The 18013-nt window shown below is 36.3% G+C and overlaps 1 protein-coding gene across 1 annotated transcript in view; it reads right to left on the bottom strand.

The window, feature by feature from the left end:
* The window catches only part of KIF2A (kinesin family member 2A), an 86424-nt gene that overhangs the window by 11846 nt on the left and 56565 nt on the right, over positions 1-18013 (bottom strand). The window contains 14 exon segments of the mRNA XM_017850638.1: positions 1357-1507; positions 2637-2750; positions 8335-8402; positions 9457-9567; positions 10897-11101; positions 11476-11618; positions 12244-12257; positions 12260-12293; positions 12295-12315; positions 12317-12336; positions 13622-13685; positions 13819-13909; positions 16841-17003; positions 17395-17449. Of these exon segments, the coding sequence (XP_017706127.1) occupies positions 1357-1507; positions 2637-2750; positions 8335-8402; positions 9457-9567; positions 10897-11101; positions 11476-11618; positions 12244-12257; positions 12260-12293; positions 12295-12315; positions 12317-12336; positions 13622-13685; positions 13819-13909; positions 16841-17003; positions 17395-17449 (1254 nt within the window).

The following is an 18013-nucleotide window of genomic DNA, read 5'->3' as shown; positions in this document are numbered from 1 at the left end:
ACTATACAGAATATGCATTTTAAAAACACACCTTTACATCTCACACACAGAAAAGAACCCTCTCAATACATTAAAAGCAATTATGTGAAAGTGTATTATATATATCTTTTTATTTCTTTATCTCTTTCTATCCTTATACGATGGGCATGTATTGTTTTTTGTAATTGGGAAATTACAAAAAAAAATTAAATTACAAAATATCATTAAAAATTTTAATCGTATAGAAAAGCAACCAGATTTGACAAATGTTAGTATTTTGCTGTTTGATTTTAATATAGTGCATGCATCCTTTCAATGTAGATGCATATGTCTACAGTTCTTTTGTTTTTAGGCTTTTTTCAATTTTTTTTGAGATGGAGTCTCACTCTTGACGCCCAGACTGGAGTGCAGTGGTGGGATCTCAGCTCACTGCAGCCTCCGTCTCCCAGTTTCAAGCGATTCTCATCCTTCAACCTCCTGAGTAGCTGGGACTACTACAGGCATGCGCCACCACACTTGGCTAATTTTTTTATTGTTAGCTAATTTTTGTATTGTTAGTAAAGACAGGTTTTACCATGTTGGCCAGGCTGGTCTTGAACTCCTGACCTTAAGTGATCTGCCCACCTCAGCCTCCCAAAGTGCTAGGACTACAGGTGTGAGACGCCGTGCCCAGCCTGTTTTCGAGCTTTTTAATAAGATATTTATTATATGTATAATTTTTAACGTTGTTTTTCCCTGTATTACTTTAATTTTTTCCCAAATTATAATACCAGACAACAATCTGAGGGAAAAAAATGAATAGATTGGGGGTTGGATACTTCCTTAAAGGGCCAGATAATACATGTTGGGTTTATGAGCCACACAGTCTGTTACTGCTGTTATGGTAAGAAAGCAGCCAGACAACCCTAAAGAGAATGTTCCAGTAAAACTTTATTTGTAAAAACAGATGGCTGGCCCACAGGGTGTAGTTTGCTGACCCCTGACTTATTTATTCATTTATTTTAAGAGACAAGGTCTCACTCTGTCACCTAGGCTAGAGTGCAGTGATGCTACAACAGCCCACTGCAGCCCAGAATTCCTGTACTTAAGCAATCCTCCTGCCTCAGCCTGCCTAGTAGCTAGACCTACAGGTGGATACTACCACACCTGGATAATTTTTAAATTTTTTATAGCAAAAGGTCTCATGAAATTGTCTAGGCTGGTCTTGCACTCCTGGCCTAAAGCAGTCCTCCCACTCAGCCTCCCAAATTGGTGGGATTACAGGCTTGAGCAACCACACCCACAGCCTGACCCCCCAAATGATAGTTTTCAGTTAAGTTCTGCTACTGATGAAATGAACTAAGATTATATCACTTACAACTATAGTAAGTCACTCACATTTTGTTCACAAAGAAGTTTTAGATCATCTCTCTGAGGGGAACTCCCCACACCCCATTGTGTCTCTAAGTCATCAATCTGGTTTGGTGGATGGTGCATTATTGGACGAACATCACCAGCAGCAGTTGGATCTACAGTCAATTCTTTGACCCTATAAATATATAAGAGGTATCTAAAGTTAAAAACACTCATGCAGAGGAACAAGAAAATACCAACCTATTCAATATACAAGCAATTCAGTTAACATACTAAGATTGATGATGTCACCTTTATAGGTAAAATTTATCTGAAATCTATAGAAACACATAAATGGTTGTTTAATTTTAGGAAATCTACTTAGATAACTTTATATAATGCATATTATATTAATTATATCAAATATAATTACTGTGCAAACTAAATGAGAATTAACAAAGTATGTAGATTCAGTATTCAAAGAAAAAAAGTTGCAATTAAAATTTTTTTTTATTTTTCAATTTTTTTTACTACTGGTTCATCAAAGTGGATGTTATTGCAATTAAATTATATGAACAGAAAAATGTAAACAATAACAGACCAATAACTGGATCACTGCTGAAACAAAACAAAAAAAAAACCCTGCGGATTTCTGGTAGTTATCATGCTCAATTAAAATAGCTACATGTAAAATAATTTTATTTATAATGTATAAAGATTATAAGATTTTAAGTTTTATCATTTGAAAAGAGTGTACTCATTATATTTAAACTTACACATTTGGGAGAGGGTAAGCTTTCTTTACTTTAAAAAAAAACACTTTTTTTTTTTCACCACAGTGGCCAGGTTGGTCTAGAATTCTTAACCTCAGGTGATCCACCAGCCTCTGCCTCTCAAAGTGCTGGGAGTACAGGTGTAACCCACCACGCCCAGCCAAAAGAGGGTAAACTTTCTACGTCAAGAGGCTCCTTGCAGACAAGGAAACTCATAAGATCATACAGCATAAAGGCAATCTCTTCATTTTAAGCAAGATAATTTATCTTTTAACAATTTATCTTTTAATGGTTAAGTATGCAAAAGTGACATCATCCTTAAAAATATGAGGGGGAAATAGGAAGCCTGAATTCTAAATCAACATTTTAAAGCAAACAAATTAATAAAAGACATAAGAATGCAGATCATGCAGTACAACCACCACCTGCCAAATGAAATGAAAATGAAAACTAAAATGGCTCAGGACAAACATAGCAAATGAAATGTTTATACAAAGCACAATTCAAAAGAAACTATAAAAATGAACATCTTATGTATAGAATGAAGTAGACCTGGTAACTGAAGGAGAAAAGTCGTCATATTCATAAGAAGGAGAGAGATCAGGGCGACTGCCACTACCCTGTGAGAAGGGAATGTCTGATGGACTAATTCCAAACTCCTTTACTCTGCAGCACCAAAACAGCAACAAATTAAAAGAAAATGCTCTTGAAAGACAGCAATGCACATTGCACATTTCATTCACTTTTGTTTAGAAAAGGATATTGATATTATTGTGACAATGTATTTAGAATATTATTTTACAAATAACAAATTTTAAGAGGTTTTTGAACATCTTTGTTCTATCGATCCCCTGCTCTGTAGTCCTAGGTCTTTCCTTTCTGGTGTATTTTCCTCTTTTCTCATAATCCTTCCTAGAAGTTTAACTAAATCACTTAAATCTGAAATGCCCCTCTAACTACATGACCACTCAATCTAATTTCTTCATGTAGTCAGTACCACGACTATTTGTTTATTAGCATTCATGACTCTTCAACGTTTTTGCCATCTTTTTCAAACTGGACACAAGGGAATTAAGTACTAATGCCTTAAGGCATCCATTGTTTGTAATGAATTAACTTCTTTCCTACGCATCCAGAATGGTATTAGCTGTGAAATGTCCTTAGTATAACTGAGAAAATATTCACTCTATTTTCAGTGGTTGGTGATTCAGATGAACAACTCTGGTTGAGAACAGCCTTTAGCAATGAAATTTAAATTGCTTTTGTTAACATCTTCAATAGTTACATTTAACCAAATTATGATTTTTCTCACCCCATCTATGTAATTCCTTATGTCTCCTTTGGGCCAACCCTATTTCATATCAATATAAAATATTTAAGTACCTCCTACATGTCAGGTATTAGGATTGGTAATTTTTAGGCATTATATTATTTAGTCCTTCAACCATCTTTGATTTTATAGATGAGAAAAATGACTCAGAAATAAAGTATCTTCTCTAAGGTCACTCACTGAGAATGTGGCATAACTAAGGTTAAAACCTAGCCCTGAGTACAAAGCCTATGTTATTTAAACACTTCAAAATAATAACCATATTCTCTGATTTTCTTGTCATTTCTCTTAGGTTGAACCAAATGAAATTCCTGTCTTTATAGGTCAAAAACAAGTATCAATATCTTCATATAAATCAAACTAACATATTTCCTCTACTAACAGTCTTTCTTTGACCTATTGGTAATATCTACTGTCAAAGGTTCAATATTGGATTCATCTGCCCTTTATCCTTGAAAGTTTATTTACCACACATGCTGAAAAATGTAAATATCTTTTTTTTTTTTTTTTTTTGAGATAAGGTCTCACCGTGTCACCCAGGCTGTGCTGCAGTGGCTCAATCATGGCTCACTGCAGCCTTGACTCAAGTAATCCTCCCATCTCAGCTGGGACTACCAGTGGCGTGCCACCACCCCCAGCTAATTTTTTATTTTTTTTGTAGAGATGTGGTCTTGTTAGGTTGCTCAGGCTGGTCTCAAACTCCTGGACTCAAGTGATCCTCCTGCCTTGGCCTCCCAAAGTACTAAGATTACAAGCATGAGCTACGGCATCTGGCCTGAAAAATCTAAATTTCTAATGTGAACAACTATTTTCACTCCCACCCCATTTCTTATCTAAATCTTTTAATTTAGACACCCTATTTGCTTCATCCACACATTTTTTCCTCTATCCAAAGCTCTCTTGCCCAAGCCAAACTATACTACGTACAAGAATCATATTCTTCAATGTTACTAAAAACTCCTAATCACTCTAATCACTCTAACCTCTTCCATCACGCAAAGATTAAGTATCTCTGCTTCAGGATAGAGGCCACTGTCTGTTTCTCACACATCCTATAATTTTTTTTCCCTTGGTACAACCATTCCTTCCACTCTGAAAGTTTTCCCCTGTACTTCCCTGTAAATTATCTCTAATTGTCTCGCTGGGTGCAGTGGCTTATGCTGTAATCCCAGCACTTTCAGAGGCTGAGGTGGGCAGATCACTTACGGTCAGGAGTTCGAGACCAGCCTGGCCAACATGGTGAAACTCCATCTCTACTAAAAAATACAAAAAAATTAGCTGGGCGTGGTGATGGGCACCTGTAATCCCAGCTACTTGGGAGGCTGAGGCAGGAGAATCGCTTGAACCCAGGAGTCAGAGGCTGCAGTGAGCTGAGATTGTGCCACAGTACTCCAGCCTGGGTGACACAGCAAGACTCCATCTTAAATAAATAAATAAAGTATCTCTAACTGTCATCTAATGAACTGGACTTGTCCACTTAATCACTTAGCAGCAATGTGTACTGTTACAAACTATCCCACAATTCCCACATAAAATTTTCAAAGTATATGATTCTAATATAAGGATATGAAAAAACATTGCTTTCACATCTGTCTAACTGAATTTTTAAGACAGAACTGCTCACTAAAGTAGCAACAGGAATAACTATTCCTATTAATATATTTCAGGTACTGTGCTAAACATTTTACACAGATCACTTCTTTTACTCCTCAAAAACAATCCTTTAAGATGGACACGGTCATTAACTGTCCATTCTAAAGATGAGGAAATAAGGGCAGAGAGAGGTTAAGTAACTTTCCCAAGGCTTTAGTACCATTAAGTAGTAAGGAAGTTATTAAACCTATTTTGTCCTGAGAAATAACACTTCAATCACTAAGCTATGTCTTAAATACAAAAAAAGTTTAAATAGTTAAGAGAGAAATAGCTTCCTAAAAATACAAAAATTTTAATGTAACGCCACCTACCCATCACCTCAAAGTATTGGCCTAAATAAAATAAGGCAGATTTAGTATAAAGGAGGAATTAATTATTTTGGGCTGTAAAAAAAAAATTGACTCTTAAGGTCATAAAACATTGGTATGAGTATCAAGGAAGGCTGAAAATCTTTATTCCTCGAGATTTGGAAATAAAATTGAAAAAATTATGTGTCTGATATGGTTAGGCCCTGTGTCCCCACTCAAATCTCATCTTGAATTATTATTTCCATAATCTCCAAGTGTCAAGGGAGAGACCAGGTGAAGGTAATTGAATCATGGGGGCAACTTCCTCCATGCTGTTCTTGTGATAGTGAGTTCTCGTAAGATCTAATGGTTTTATAGGAGGCTCTTCCCAAGTTTGCTTGGCGCTTCTCCTTCCTGCTACCTTGTGAAGGTGCCTTGCTTCCCGTTCCCCTTCCACCATGACTGTAAGTTTCCTGAGGCCTCTGTGGCCATGCTGAACTGTGAGTCAAATAAGCCTTCGTAAATTCCCCAGTCTCAGGTATTCCTTTGTAGCAGTGTGAGAACGGATTAATACAGTGTCCCAAATGGTTAGTCATGTTGCAAGTGAGTTACATGATATAACAGTAGGTTAAAACATTTTACTTTGACCTAAGTGAACTAGAGGAACAGCTAGATAGAGCATTTTCACAATATTAGGGAGGAATCTTTTGTTGTCTCAAATCTTAAGAAATAGAGGGGTTTTGTTTGTTTTAATTCTATAACATGGCAAGAATCTACTACACTAGGCTGTTCCTCATCTTTCTCAAGAATTATTCTGAAATAAACATTTTAAATTAATGATAAAATCCCACTATCAAAATGTTAATTACAAAGATCAATTAAAACTAACACAATAAGGATCTGTAGCTAGGAGCTCATAATTCAAACTTTAAAAGGGATTAAATTTAGAAAATACAATAGTTCATACTTAGAAATGTAGTTTTTTTTCTTTTTTTTTTTTTTTTTTTTTTAAGATAAGGTCTTGCTCTGTTGCCCAGGCTAGAGTACAGTGGTGCGATCACAACTCACTGTAGATTCAACATTGCAGGTTCAAGCAATCCTCTCACCTCAGCCCCCCGAAGTGCCTGGGACTACAGATGCACGCCACCACACCAGGCTAATTTGCGTATTTTTTATAGAGATGGGGTTTTGCTATGTTGCCCAGGCTGGTCTCGAATTTCTGGGCTCAAGCAATCCACCCGCCTGGGCCACCAAAAGCACTGGGATTAAAGGTGTAAGCCACCGCGCCTGGCCCTATTACATTTTTAAAGAAGTGATTATATTTTAATACCTTTTTACAAAAGCTCAATAGGTTTATACTGTCCAACAGTGTTTACTACCATTAAAAAAATCTCTTTAGAAACAAGATGCAAAAAAATCTGGGGGGTTATAATACCATTTGTGTAATGTTCAAATACAGCTACCTATGTTACCGAGAGATAACATTCGTAGGTAGTAAAATTATTTTTATAAAGAGGAAAAAAAAAACAAGTAAAGTATTCCACAGAAGTTAATACATGGGTTACATCGGGGTAGACATAAATGAATAAGGCATGTTATTCAGGATTTGTGAACAGGAAGGAGCACATGGGGAACCTTTTGGGGGGCCAATAATGCTCTATTTCCCAAACCAGTGACAGGAGTTTTCACTTTATAAATATCCATTATCCATTTAATTATTCACTTATACTTTAGGTACTTTTCTATATGCATAAGTATTTTACATTTTAATAAAAAATTAAAAAATAACATTTCCATAGTGATTAAAACAAAGAAATAGGACAGATATTTCTGTCCAGCAAAATTAAGAGAACTGCTATACTAGAAATGGATTACAAAGAGGAATTTTGTCTCTAGGTTAAAATCACAAATTTAACATTTGAGAAGAGAAAGTTAACACTAAACAGTCATTCAAAATAAGATCAGTGGTAAATAAAGTCACTCAAGAGCAGTGGAGAAAAAATCTATGGATCAAATATAAATATGCCCGTTATAATTCAAAGTTCCAAAGGCATTTCATGACTATATAGAATAAACTGCTTTAGTAGTCTATAATGCATTCTGTCCTTCTATCTGTAATAACCCAGTTATAATGTTTATAATGTTTATAAGACTATTAATATGAATAACAAAAATGTAACCTATACAGAACACCAGAAAGGGCCAGGCGGGGTGGCTCACGCCTGTAATCCTAGCACTTTGGGTGGCCGAGGTGGGTGGATCACCTGAGGTCAGGAGTTCAAGACCAGCCTAGCCAACATAGTGAAACCCCGCCTCTACTAAAAATACAAAAATTAGCCGGGTATGGTGACACATGCCTGTGGTCCCAGATACCCAGGGGACTGAGGCAGGAAAATCGCTTGAACCCAGGAAGTGGAGGTTGCAGTGAGCTGAGATCACACCACTGCACTCCAGCCTGAGTGACAGAACGAGACTCTGTCTCAAAAAATAAATTAAAAAAAAAAAAAAAAAAAAGAACACCAGAAAGAACTGTGCTATCACTTCTTCCTCAAATCCTAGATTCCCCATATATAGCATTTAATATTATCAGGAATAATCTGGACCATATACCAAAACAATTCAAGAAATACAAACTGGTCCCTGACATTGATTTACTTCAGTCTTAATGTAATAAGAAGAATTTGCATGATTTAAATGCAGTAAAATATTAGGAAATAAAACAGTGAAATGGAAACCTTGTTCTAGGATAAAAAGACCAATTTTACTAAAGTGATTAATCCCTTCTCAAATTACCCATTTCCACTTATTTTTAGAATTTGACATAATGATTCTACATATCATCTTAAGGAATAATATGCAAAACATTTTTTTTTGAGAATTGAAAGAACAATGTAGTAAGATTTACCCTATCAGATATTAAATTATACTGCATACTGCTCTACTCCCCTCAAATTTCAAAATGGAGAACTATCTCTCATACCTATTTGCATATCTTAACGTATTAAGAGTATTTTCACAGGATGCCATTCCTGGAGAGATTGTGGCAATCTACAGGAAAAAAAAATGCAGAGGTAAAGAAAATGTCATAAATGATCAAGACAATAATACTGACATACAGCTCATTTAGGTCTAATCTTACCATGATTATTTAAAAATAAAGACTTATTAATGTTATCTCAACTCCAAGATTATATTATTGTATCTATAATCAGATAAAGTCTAGTTAAATACAAACTCTGAAGGCACCAGAAAACAATCAAAATCCAGCAGAAATGGAGGAGGTTAACACCTGGAAGGAATAGTACTGACTGATCCCCACTCCACCCGACTTTTTTTTTTTAAACAGCTTTTTGACAGAGGACAAGCTCTGCTGCTGTCACACAGGGCAACTAAAACTTAACTGAAAACTTGCAGCCTCTCTGGTTAAGAAATTAAAGGATATAGTTTGGGAGTGCAGTTCATAGCAGCTGGAAAAGTAAACTTTGTCCCAGAAGGGAAAGTGCTACAGAGAGTGTGGTACTCTCCCTTCTGGGACAAACTTTTATATATAAACTGCCCAAATCCCTAGCTGATTCCTGACCTAGACATACACAAGGCAAACTATAGGCAACACAGCTAAATCTGAAAGGACTAAACAAAGCTTTCAATTACAGTTGTTGCCCAGGGGAGATAAGAGTTTGGAGTAAGTTTAGTTAAATTTCTGCTAAACAAAAAAACCAATAACCTTCAGAAGAACATAACAGAATCCAGTCTCTACGTTCATTCATAACACACATGATATAACCCCAAATTACCAGACATATGACCATAAAGAAAAGTGTGACCTACACTCAAAATGAAAGAGAGAGAGAGAAAGAGAAAGAGAAAAAGAAAAAGGAAAAAAATCAAGAAAGACCAGCCTTCAAGAACACCTAGATGCTGAAATTATATAACTGCAATATAATCCTCTCTATCAGAGTGGGAGGGACCACATCTTAAATATCACCATATCACTCATAATAGAAGGTTTCAAATGATTGTCACTAATACATTTTCCATAAATATTGTGTAGTTACTCCTTCAGGAATAAAATAAAACAAACAAAAAATAAACATAAACTTACCATGCAGGTACGTGAGTTTTCACCTATGAAAGAATCTCTTAACACCTGAGTGAGTTTACTTGCACGGAAAGGAGTATGAGGTTTATTTCTACCTAAGGCTCTGATGCACTCCTGAAAATTAAGAAAACAAGTCTCACAGATTAGTCTTTCTTATAAAGGGTAATCTTAATTAACATGTTAAAAGGTCTCTTACTACAACTTCCAACATTTAAGGTCTGATCAGCTGTGAAAATTCTACTAACAGTTTTATTTTATTTTTTTTTTTGAGACAAAGTCTCACTCTGTCACGCAGGCTGGAGTGTGGTGGCACAATCTTGGCTCACTACAACCTTTGCCTCTGGCCTTCAGGCAATTCTCCTACCCCAGCCTCCCAAGTAGCTGGGATTACAGGTGCCTGCCACCACACCTAGCTAAGTTTTGTATTTTCAGTAGAGATGGGGTTTCACCATGTTGGCCAGGCTGGTATCGAACTCCTAACCTCAGAGGATCCACCCACCTCAGTCTCCCAAAGTCCTGGGATTACAAGTGTGAGACACCGTGCCTGGCCAACAGTTTTAAAGCATAGTGTAGGTGTTTCCATAAATGCTAATTCAAGAAAATAAAAAATGACAACAAAAAAACCTACTTTATTCTTCCAAGAGATATTTCTGGAAACTATGACTAGTGTTTGAAAGTGACAGGCAGTAGGATAACTGTAAAAAGTTAATTTCTTAACATCGCACTCCAAAAGAAAAAAACACAGTCTTATTACAGCCTTCCCAGCTTTGCTTTTCTACTCAAAGAAAAGATGTAATAACCTGGCCTAACATTTTGAAAGCCATTCCACGTTTTTCTGAGAAACTATTTCTTAGCTCAATTCAGTGGTTCATTGCCCTCCTCCCAGAAAACATGGCTAATTAAGACCCTCTGGGCTGGGCACAGTGGCTCATGCCTGTAATTCGAGCACTTTGGAAGGTAGATCACGACGTCAGAAGTTCAAGACCAGCCTAGCCAACATGGTGACACCCCTATCTACTAAAAACACAAATATTAGCTGGGCATGATGGTACGTGCCTGTAATCCCAGCCGCTGGGGAGGCTGAAGTAGGAGAATGGCTTGAACCCAGGAGGTGGAGGTTGCAGTGAGCTGAGACTGCGCCACTGTACTCCAGTCTGGGTGACAGAGCAAGACTTAGTCTCAAGAAAAATAAAGACCCTCTGGAGTCTACCTATGTAGCCCCAGAACTGACCTACTAACTCACATATCCTTTATCCCATCTAAAAGAATAAAGAATGTGTGCAAGGAAAATTCTGGGTATAATAAAATCACACTATAAATTATAAGCATCTGAATTTCGAAAACCTCTTATTAGGTAAAACGAGTACTATTATTTTGCAACTGAGTAAAGAAAATTAAAGTTAAAAGCAAAAGACCTTTCATGATAAAATATATTTTATTTACCTTGAGTGCTAAAAGGCTTTTATTAATTTCAGCACCTTCAAGTCTAGTTTGCCTGTCCGCACTGGAAGTATCAGCTCCTCTTTCATTTCCAGCCAAATCAATGAGAGAAAATTTGCCATGTAGTTTTCCTTTCCTTCTAAGAATAATCTGAAACACTGCATGGCTCCGAGATGAATGTGCATTTGCAGATGTTTGACCGGATGTTCTGCAATGTGATTAGGGACATCTTGATACATAAAAATTTCAATTAACATATTCAAACCACATTATTTTCATTAAAAACAGCAGCAGCAACAAACACTGCTTTAGCTAGTTTTCATCTTTTAAATACAGATAAGACACTGAGTTGTAACACTTAAATAGAACCAGATTCATACAATTTAATCTGGCATATTTCTAATATATTTGTAATATAGTATCAATATAATAATTGTCACTCACATTTACATGTAACACAAGTTTTTATGAACAATGATTTTTACTTCCAAGATGTACTGACAGATAACATCCTCGTTTTGTTATGCTATACCCAAAGCTTCTAAAACTGAAGTTTCCTTTCTTAATCAAAATGAAATTTACCTGCAACTGTTGCCTATGTCAATGAGTTTCAGTACATCTTCAACACATTTGACCTCCCGTTCCTGTAATCCCACCACTTGAACCTGCTGTTTTCCATCTTCTAGAACTCTTAATTTTGTTTTCCTATTTAGCAAGTCAAACACCTATGAAAAACCATATTCAAATTAGAAAACTAGCTTTAAAGTAAAGAAGAGGCTAGGCGCAGTGGCTCACGCCTGTAATCCCAGCATTTTGGGAGGCTGAGGCAGGAGGATGGCTTGAGCTCAGGAGTTCAAAACCAGCCTGGGCAACATAGTGAGACGCTGTCTCTGCTAAAAACAAAAAAAATTAGCTGGGCATAGTGGTGCATGCCTATAGTCGCAGCTACTAGGAAAGCTGAGGCAGGAAGCTCACGAGATTGAAGTGAGCTGTGATCATGCCATTGCACTCCAGCATGGGTGACAGAGCAAGATCCTGTGGCAATTAAAATATCGGTTCTAAAAAAATAAGTCACACAGAGTTTAAGAATTATTTCAGAGATTAAAATAATAATTAGAATAAGAATTCTCAACATTGAAGTTGAAAAGTTTCAAAGGACATTTAAAAAAAAAAACTCATAACATAAATTCTAACATAAAAGTTCTAAATACACATAAATTATAGTGGTAAAGGCTGCACAACAATGTGAATATATTTAATGCCATTGAACTTAAAATGGTTAAAATGTGCAAATGTTAATGTTATATATATATTTAAAAAAAATGAAAATTAAAAAAGTTCCCACTTTACCTTTCCACTATAAATTCAAAGAAGGTTGCATATACTTGAAGTTCTAGCTTGCTTATAGTTTGGCTTCTTTAGGCATTAAAAAGACATCTCGAGCTGTCCAAGAAATTTCATATACAAAAATTGAGATGCAATAAATATTTTAAAAAAGGCACTCCAATTGTCTATTCTAGAGAAATCAGTTATCTTTAACCTAGGATATAGTATCAATATAAAAAAGAGAGGCCGGGCGCCGGTGGCTCAAGGCCTGTATCCCAGCACTTGGGAGGCCGAGACCGGGCGGATCACGAGGTCAGAGAGATCGAGACCCATTCCTGGCCTACACACGCGTGAAACCGCCGTTCTATACTAAATGCAAAAAACTAGCCCGGCGAGGTGGTGGGCCGCCTGTAGTCCCCAGCTACTCAGGAGGCTGAGGCAGGGAGAATGGCGTAAACCCGGAGGCAGAGCTTGCAGTGAGCTGAGATCCGGCCAGCTGCACTCCAGCCTGGGCGAGCAGAGCGGAGACCTACCGTCTCAAAAAAAAAAAAAAAAAAAAAAAAAAAAAAAAAAAAAAAAAAAAAAAAAGAGAGAGAGAGAAAGTGAATATAATTTTACAAAAAAATAGTATAATAAGAAGCTTTCTCGTTGCGATTCCGTAAAAGGGGCTACTTTTATTTAAATATTAAATTTAAATTATAAATTAGCAATAAAATTACAGGTGTCCATAATGAGTTATTACTCCATACCCCATAGCTAGCTTTGTAACAGTTCAGAAATTCACTGAGACTAACCCCAACAATGTGCTAGAAATACGGCTCATGACAACTATAATCAAGATTTCTGCCCCCTCCCAACTTAACAGTTCTTTTTTTTTTTTTTTGAGATGGGTCTTGCTCTGTTGCCAGCAGGCGGAATGCAGTGGTGTGGGGTCTTGGCTGCACTGCTAACCCTGCGTCCTGGGTTCAAATGATCTTCTGCCAGCCTCCCAAGTAGCCTGGGATTAGCAGGCGCCCGCCACCAACAACCTGGCCCTAAGTTTTTTTTTCGTATTTTTAGTTAAGAGATGGGGTTTCACCCATGTTGGCCAGGCTGGTTCAAACTCCTGAGCCTCAAAGTGATCCACTCCCCTTGCCCTCCCCAAAAGTGCAGGGATTGATAGGAAAGAACCACCACGCCCAGGCCTACAGTTCTATTTCTTTAAAAAAAAAAAAAAAAAAATCCTTGTGAATATATATATCATACAGTTCGTTTTCAAGCAAATCTAATAGCCTATAATTGACATAATACACAGTCAATATAGCATTATAGTTGCTGAACAATATTTTAAAGCCTTATTTCAAAGTTACCTGAATAATACCTAAGAAGAATATTCCAAATTATATGGAAAAAGGACAGTTACCTGCTAATGCATAAATTCCTTTAGAACAATCTTGGTTCTTTCCTGAAAAGTCACCACCCATAGTCTATATTTTAAAAAGAAAATAAAGAACAGACATTACTCAGGAATAACTCTTAAGAATTTAGGTCTCGGAATTAAGCTACAAGGAAAAGAAACTGTAGCTTCATACCAGAATGTAACTTTAATAAATTACTTACATGAGTTTTTCCACTTCCAGTCTGCCCATAAGCAAAGCATGTAGCCATTCCTCTTTCAAATATAGTTTCCACCAGTGGTCTAGCAGTAAACCTTAAAAATAAAATGCATCAGTCAGAATGTGTCACCAATATTTTGATGAATAAAACTAATGCTGAGTAATACAAAGTATTTTATTAATAAACAAAACTTAACAGCAAGATTCTAAACAAATATTTGTTAAAAATCTTAAATAACAATATCGAAGAATTGATTTAAGAATTTTAAATATCATACGCTAAAATTACTTAAAGCTACTTAAAGCCTAATTTCAAGCAATATTTCCATAATAAACAATGGTCACAATAAGGCATACACAATAAAACAAAAGTATTATAATTTCAACAAAACAGAATAAACAAGAGTGGTAATCTCAATTTTAAAAGTTAACAGAGGAAAAAAACTGCAAAATATTATCTTTAGATCATCTAAATAAATAGAAAATGATGACTACCTTGAATTTAGACAAGTAATTTATACTTAAGGAAAAAGAATATAAATTGCGCTTATAGGACATTGAATTCTATTAATAAGTTGACAGCCTCAATTTTGGAAAATGATACCTAAATATTATGGTTTGAATTATATTTCTTTTCTTCTTTTTTTGAGACAAAGTCTCAGTCTTGTCCCCCAGGGTGGAGTGCAAATGGTGCAATGTCAGCTCACTGGAACCTCCGCCTCCCGAGTTCAAGCAATTCTCCTGCCTCAGTCTCTGAGTAGCTGGGATTACAGGCACCTGCCACCACGCCCAGCTAATTTTTGTATTTTTAGTAGAATTGGGGTTTCACCATGTTGGCCAGGCTGGTCTCAAACTCCTGACCTCAGGCGATCCACCTGCCTTGGCCTCCCAAAGTGCTGGGACTACAGGCGTAAGCCACCGTGCCTGGCCTTGAATTATATTTCAAACGTATTGGTATAACCCACTGCTAGAGTTAAAATTAAAAGGCGGGAAGGTATAAGAAGTACTTTTTTCCTGAACAGTAAACTAAAAAGTATGATGGAGGCCAGGCGTAGTGGCTCATGCCTCTAATCCCAACACTTTGGGAGGCTGAGTTGGGTGGATTACTTGAAGTCAAGAGTTTGAGACCAGCCTGACTAATATGGTAAAACCCTGTCCCTACTAAAAATACAAAATTAGCCGAGCGTGGTGGCACAGGTCTGTAATCCCAGCTACTCATGAGGCTGAGGCAGGAGAATCGCTTGAACCGGGGAGGCGGAGCTTGCAATGAGCCGAGATCGTGCCACTGCACTCCAGCCTGGGCGACAAGAGCGAAACTCCGTCTTAAAAAGAAAAAAAAAAAAAGATGGAAAACAGATCTACAAGTAGAATATTTTATATAACTGCTGTCTTTGTTTTGTTTTGTAAAAGGCAAAACTGAAGAAAGTACAGAACAAAAGAGCAGGAAAAGTTCTGATCAAAAGAACTAGGGATGAGCCTGCTAAGTAGTTAGATCAACCCCGCCCTCCCAAACCTCCCCACAAAAAAAAACATGTAACTCCTCAATCCATAATAGTTAAGTATAAGAGATAGAGGAGAAGGATAAATATTGATAAAGTTAAGAAACATAAATACAGGGTAAAAACAAAATCATAAAAACTAAATCATACACCCAGAAACATGCCTGTATTTGTAATAATTTCTTAAAAACTATTATAAAAGTCAAACATATTTTATGAGGCAGGAGTAGAAAGAGGGAATGAAAAGGAAGAGTGGACTCTTCAGAAAGCTAAAAAAACTTCTACAATTAACAATTATAATTCCCTTTTAAATACATTCTTCACAAATATTTCTATGTAGTATTCATATGTTCTTTAATTTGATCCTTTTTTTTTTTTTACAACTGACTACCCAGTACACTTGGTGAAGACAAAAGGAGTTGGTCTCAAAACTATTTCCTTTGTAACACCTTCAATTCTTAGTCTCATTAACTCTAAATTTCTCCTTTCTAGGCATTTTTATGAAAAAGGACAACCAGACAGAGCATTCAAGCAATTACAAAGACAGTTATATTCCTAGATAAACCAAAATAACAATACTGCTAAAACTGATGTTGTAATTATTAGAAATGTTTGCAAACTTAATGTATGAAAATCTAAATCTGGCATAAAAATTTGAGATACCAATGTATAACACAGGTAAATTTGAATTATTTATAAGTTGAATACAGAAAACATACAAGAATCTCATGTACTAAAACTATCTCCAAGCTTAAAGATGACAAATTTAAATGCAAATACGGAACTTTTTCGCCTTAAGTGATGATACATAATAAATACAGATTTAGATAAATTAATAATTTACTGATAACAGGTATTTTGGCCAGGCATAACAGTGGCTCACGCCTGTAATCCCAGCACTTTGGGAGGCCAAGGCGGGCAGATCACTTGAGCTCAGAAGTTTGAGGTTAGCCTGGGTAACATATGAAACCTCAACTCCACCAAAAGTACAAAAATTAGCTGGGTGTGGTGGTGCATGCCTGTGGTCCCAGCTACTTAGGAGGCTGAGATGGGAGGATCACCTGAGGCTGGGAGGTCGAAGCTGCAGTGAGCTGTGATCGTGCCACTGCACTCCAGTCTGGGCAACAGAGCAAGACCATGCCTCAAACAAACATTTCAAATTTCTTTGTTAGTACAGAGATTAAAAGGTAAAAATCAAAAGTCCTCCTCATCATATCCTATTCCTAGAAGTTAACATTTTCCAGAAATTTCTTATCCATATACATGGTTTGTTTGATACATATGTATGTATATATATGTGTCATAAGCTATTTAGCAAGCAGCAATGGAAACTGTGATTTCAGGGAGCATTACAGAGAACAAGTGTTAATATTCATTACAGCATTTATTACATTCTCTTTGTTTAAACTCAGAATAAAACAGCATATTGCACCTCTTAAGAAATATCCCACAATTAATGTAAATTTCAAGGTGTTGATGACCACATGGCATAAGAACAAAATTCTGATTTAAAATGAATTTACCTACCTGTAAACCATTTCATTAGGAGCTGAGTCATCAAAGGCATAATCAAAACGAAATGTTTGGTTTTCTAGGTATCTTGTTAAATCTACTTTTTGTTTTGGTTCATGTACCATCACAACATCTTTACTCGGAATTGTGATTACATCAAGATCTTTCATTTGTGTTTCTAAAAGAATAAATGAAAATCAATGCCCAATAATTTTCACAGCATTTGAGTTCATATACAAAAATTATTTTAAGTAGTAAGAATTAAGATACATGTAGGAAGTTCTGTACATATAAAGATAATATCCCATAAATATGCAACTCACTAAGACAAAATATTTCAACAGCAAAGTAAAAACAAAATCAAGATTTCTGTGAAGCAAGACTCGGAATGGCAATGATTCAGAGCAGTAACAAACTGACAAGTTTAGCCATAGAAATCTGCATAATGGTTACATACAAATCAAAGGAAATGATTTACATTTTTCCAAACCAATTTGATTTGCTATTATAAAAATACATTACAAATAAGATAAAATCAATCTTTTATTAGAGCTCATTAAGTGCCATACCTTTTTTATTGAGTGGTCGTTTTCTTACACACACACATATCCTATGTTCATCAATCTAGAAATAAAAAGTATTTTATTTCAGTGATTATCACTGTCATGTAAAACACTGAAATGTCAATTATGTAGTATTTCCTCCAGGGGTTTTAGAAATGTATACATAGCATAAATGATAGGTAAGCTTAAAAAACAAATTAGCTTTGCACAAATTTTAATGGTTGCCAGATATAATTACTTCTAGAATTCCGAGTGTAATGGAAACTTGTTTATTTTGTTATTTAGAAAACCATCACCTTAGGAAATAATTTTGTAGAGGGTACTACTGTTGTTAGTAGCATTAAGTTCACATTAAGAAGTTGTGAGGAGGCCATGCGTGGTGGCTCATTCCTATAATTCCAGCACTTTGGGAGGCTGAGGTGGGCAGATCACCTGAGGTCAGGAGTTTGAGACCAGCCTGGCCAACATGGAGAAATCCCGTCTCTACTAAAAATACAAAAATTAGCCGGGAGTGGCGGTGCATGCCTGTAGTCCCAGCTACTCGGGAGGCTGAGGTGGGAGAATCACTTGAACCTGGGAGGCGGAGGTTGCAGTGGGCTGAGATTATGCCGCTGCCCACCAGCCT

This window comes from Rhinopithecus bieti, unplaced genomic scaffold, assembly GCF_001698545.2.
Source record: "Rhinopithecus bieti isolate Rb0 unplaced genomic scaffold, ASM169854v2 scaffold_2409, whole genome shotgun sequence".
Classification (NCBI taxonomy): Eukaryota; Metazoa; Chordata; class Mammalia; order Primates; family Cercopithecidae; genus Rhinopithecus; species Rhinopithecus bieti.
The sequence above is the reverse complement of the archived record's forward strand: the minus strand, read 5'-3'. Positions and strand labels throughout refer to the sequence as shown.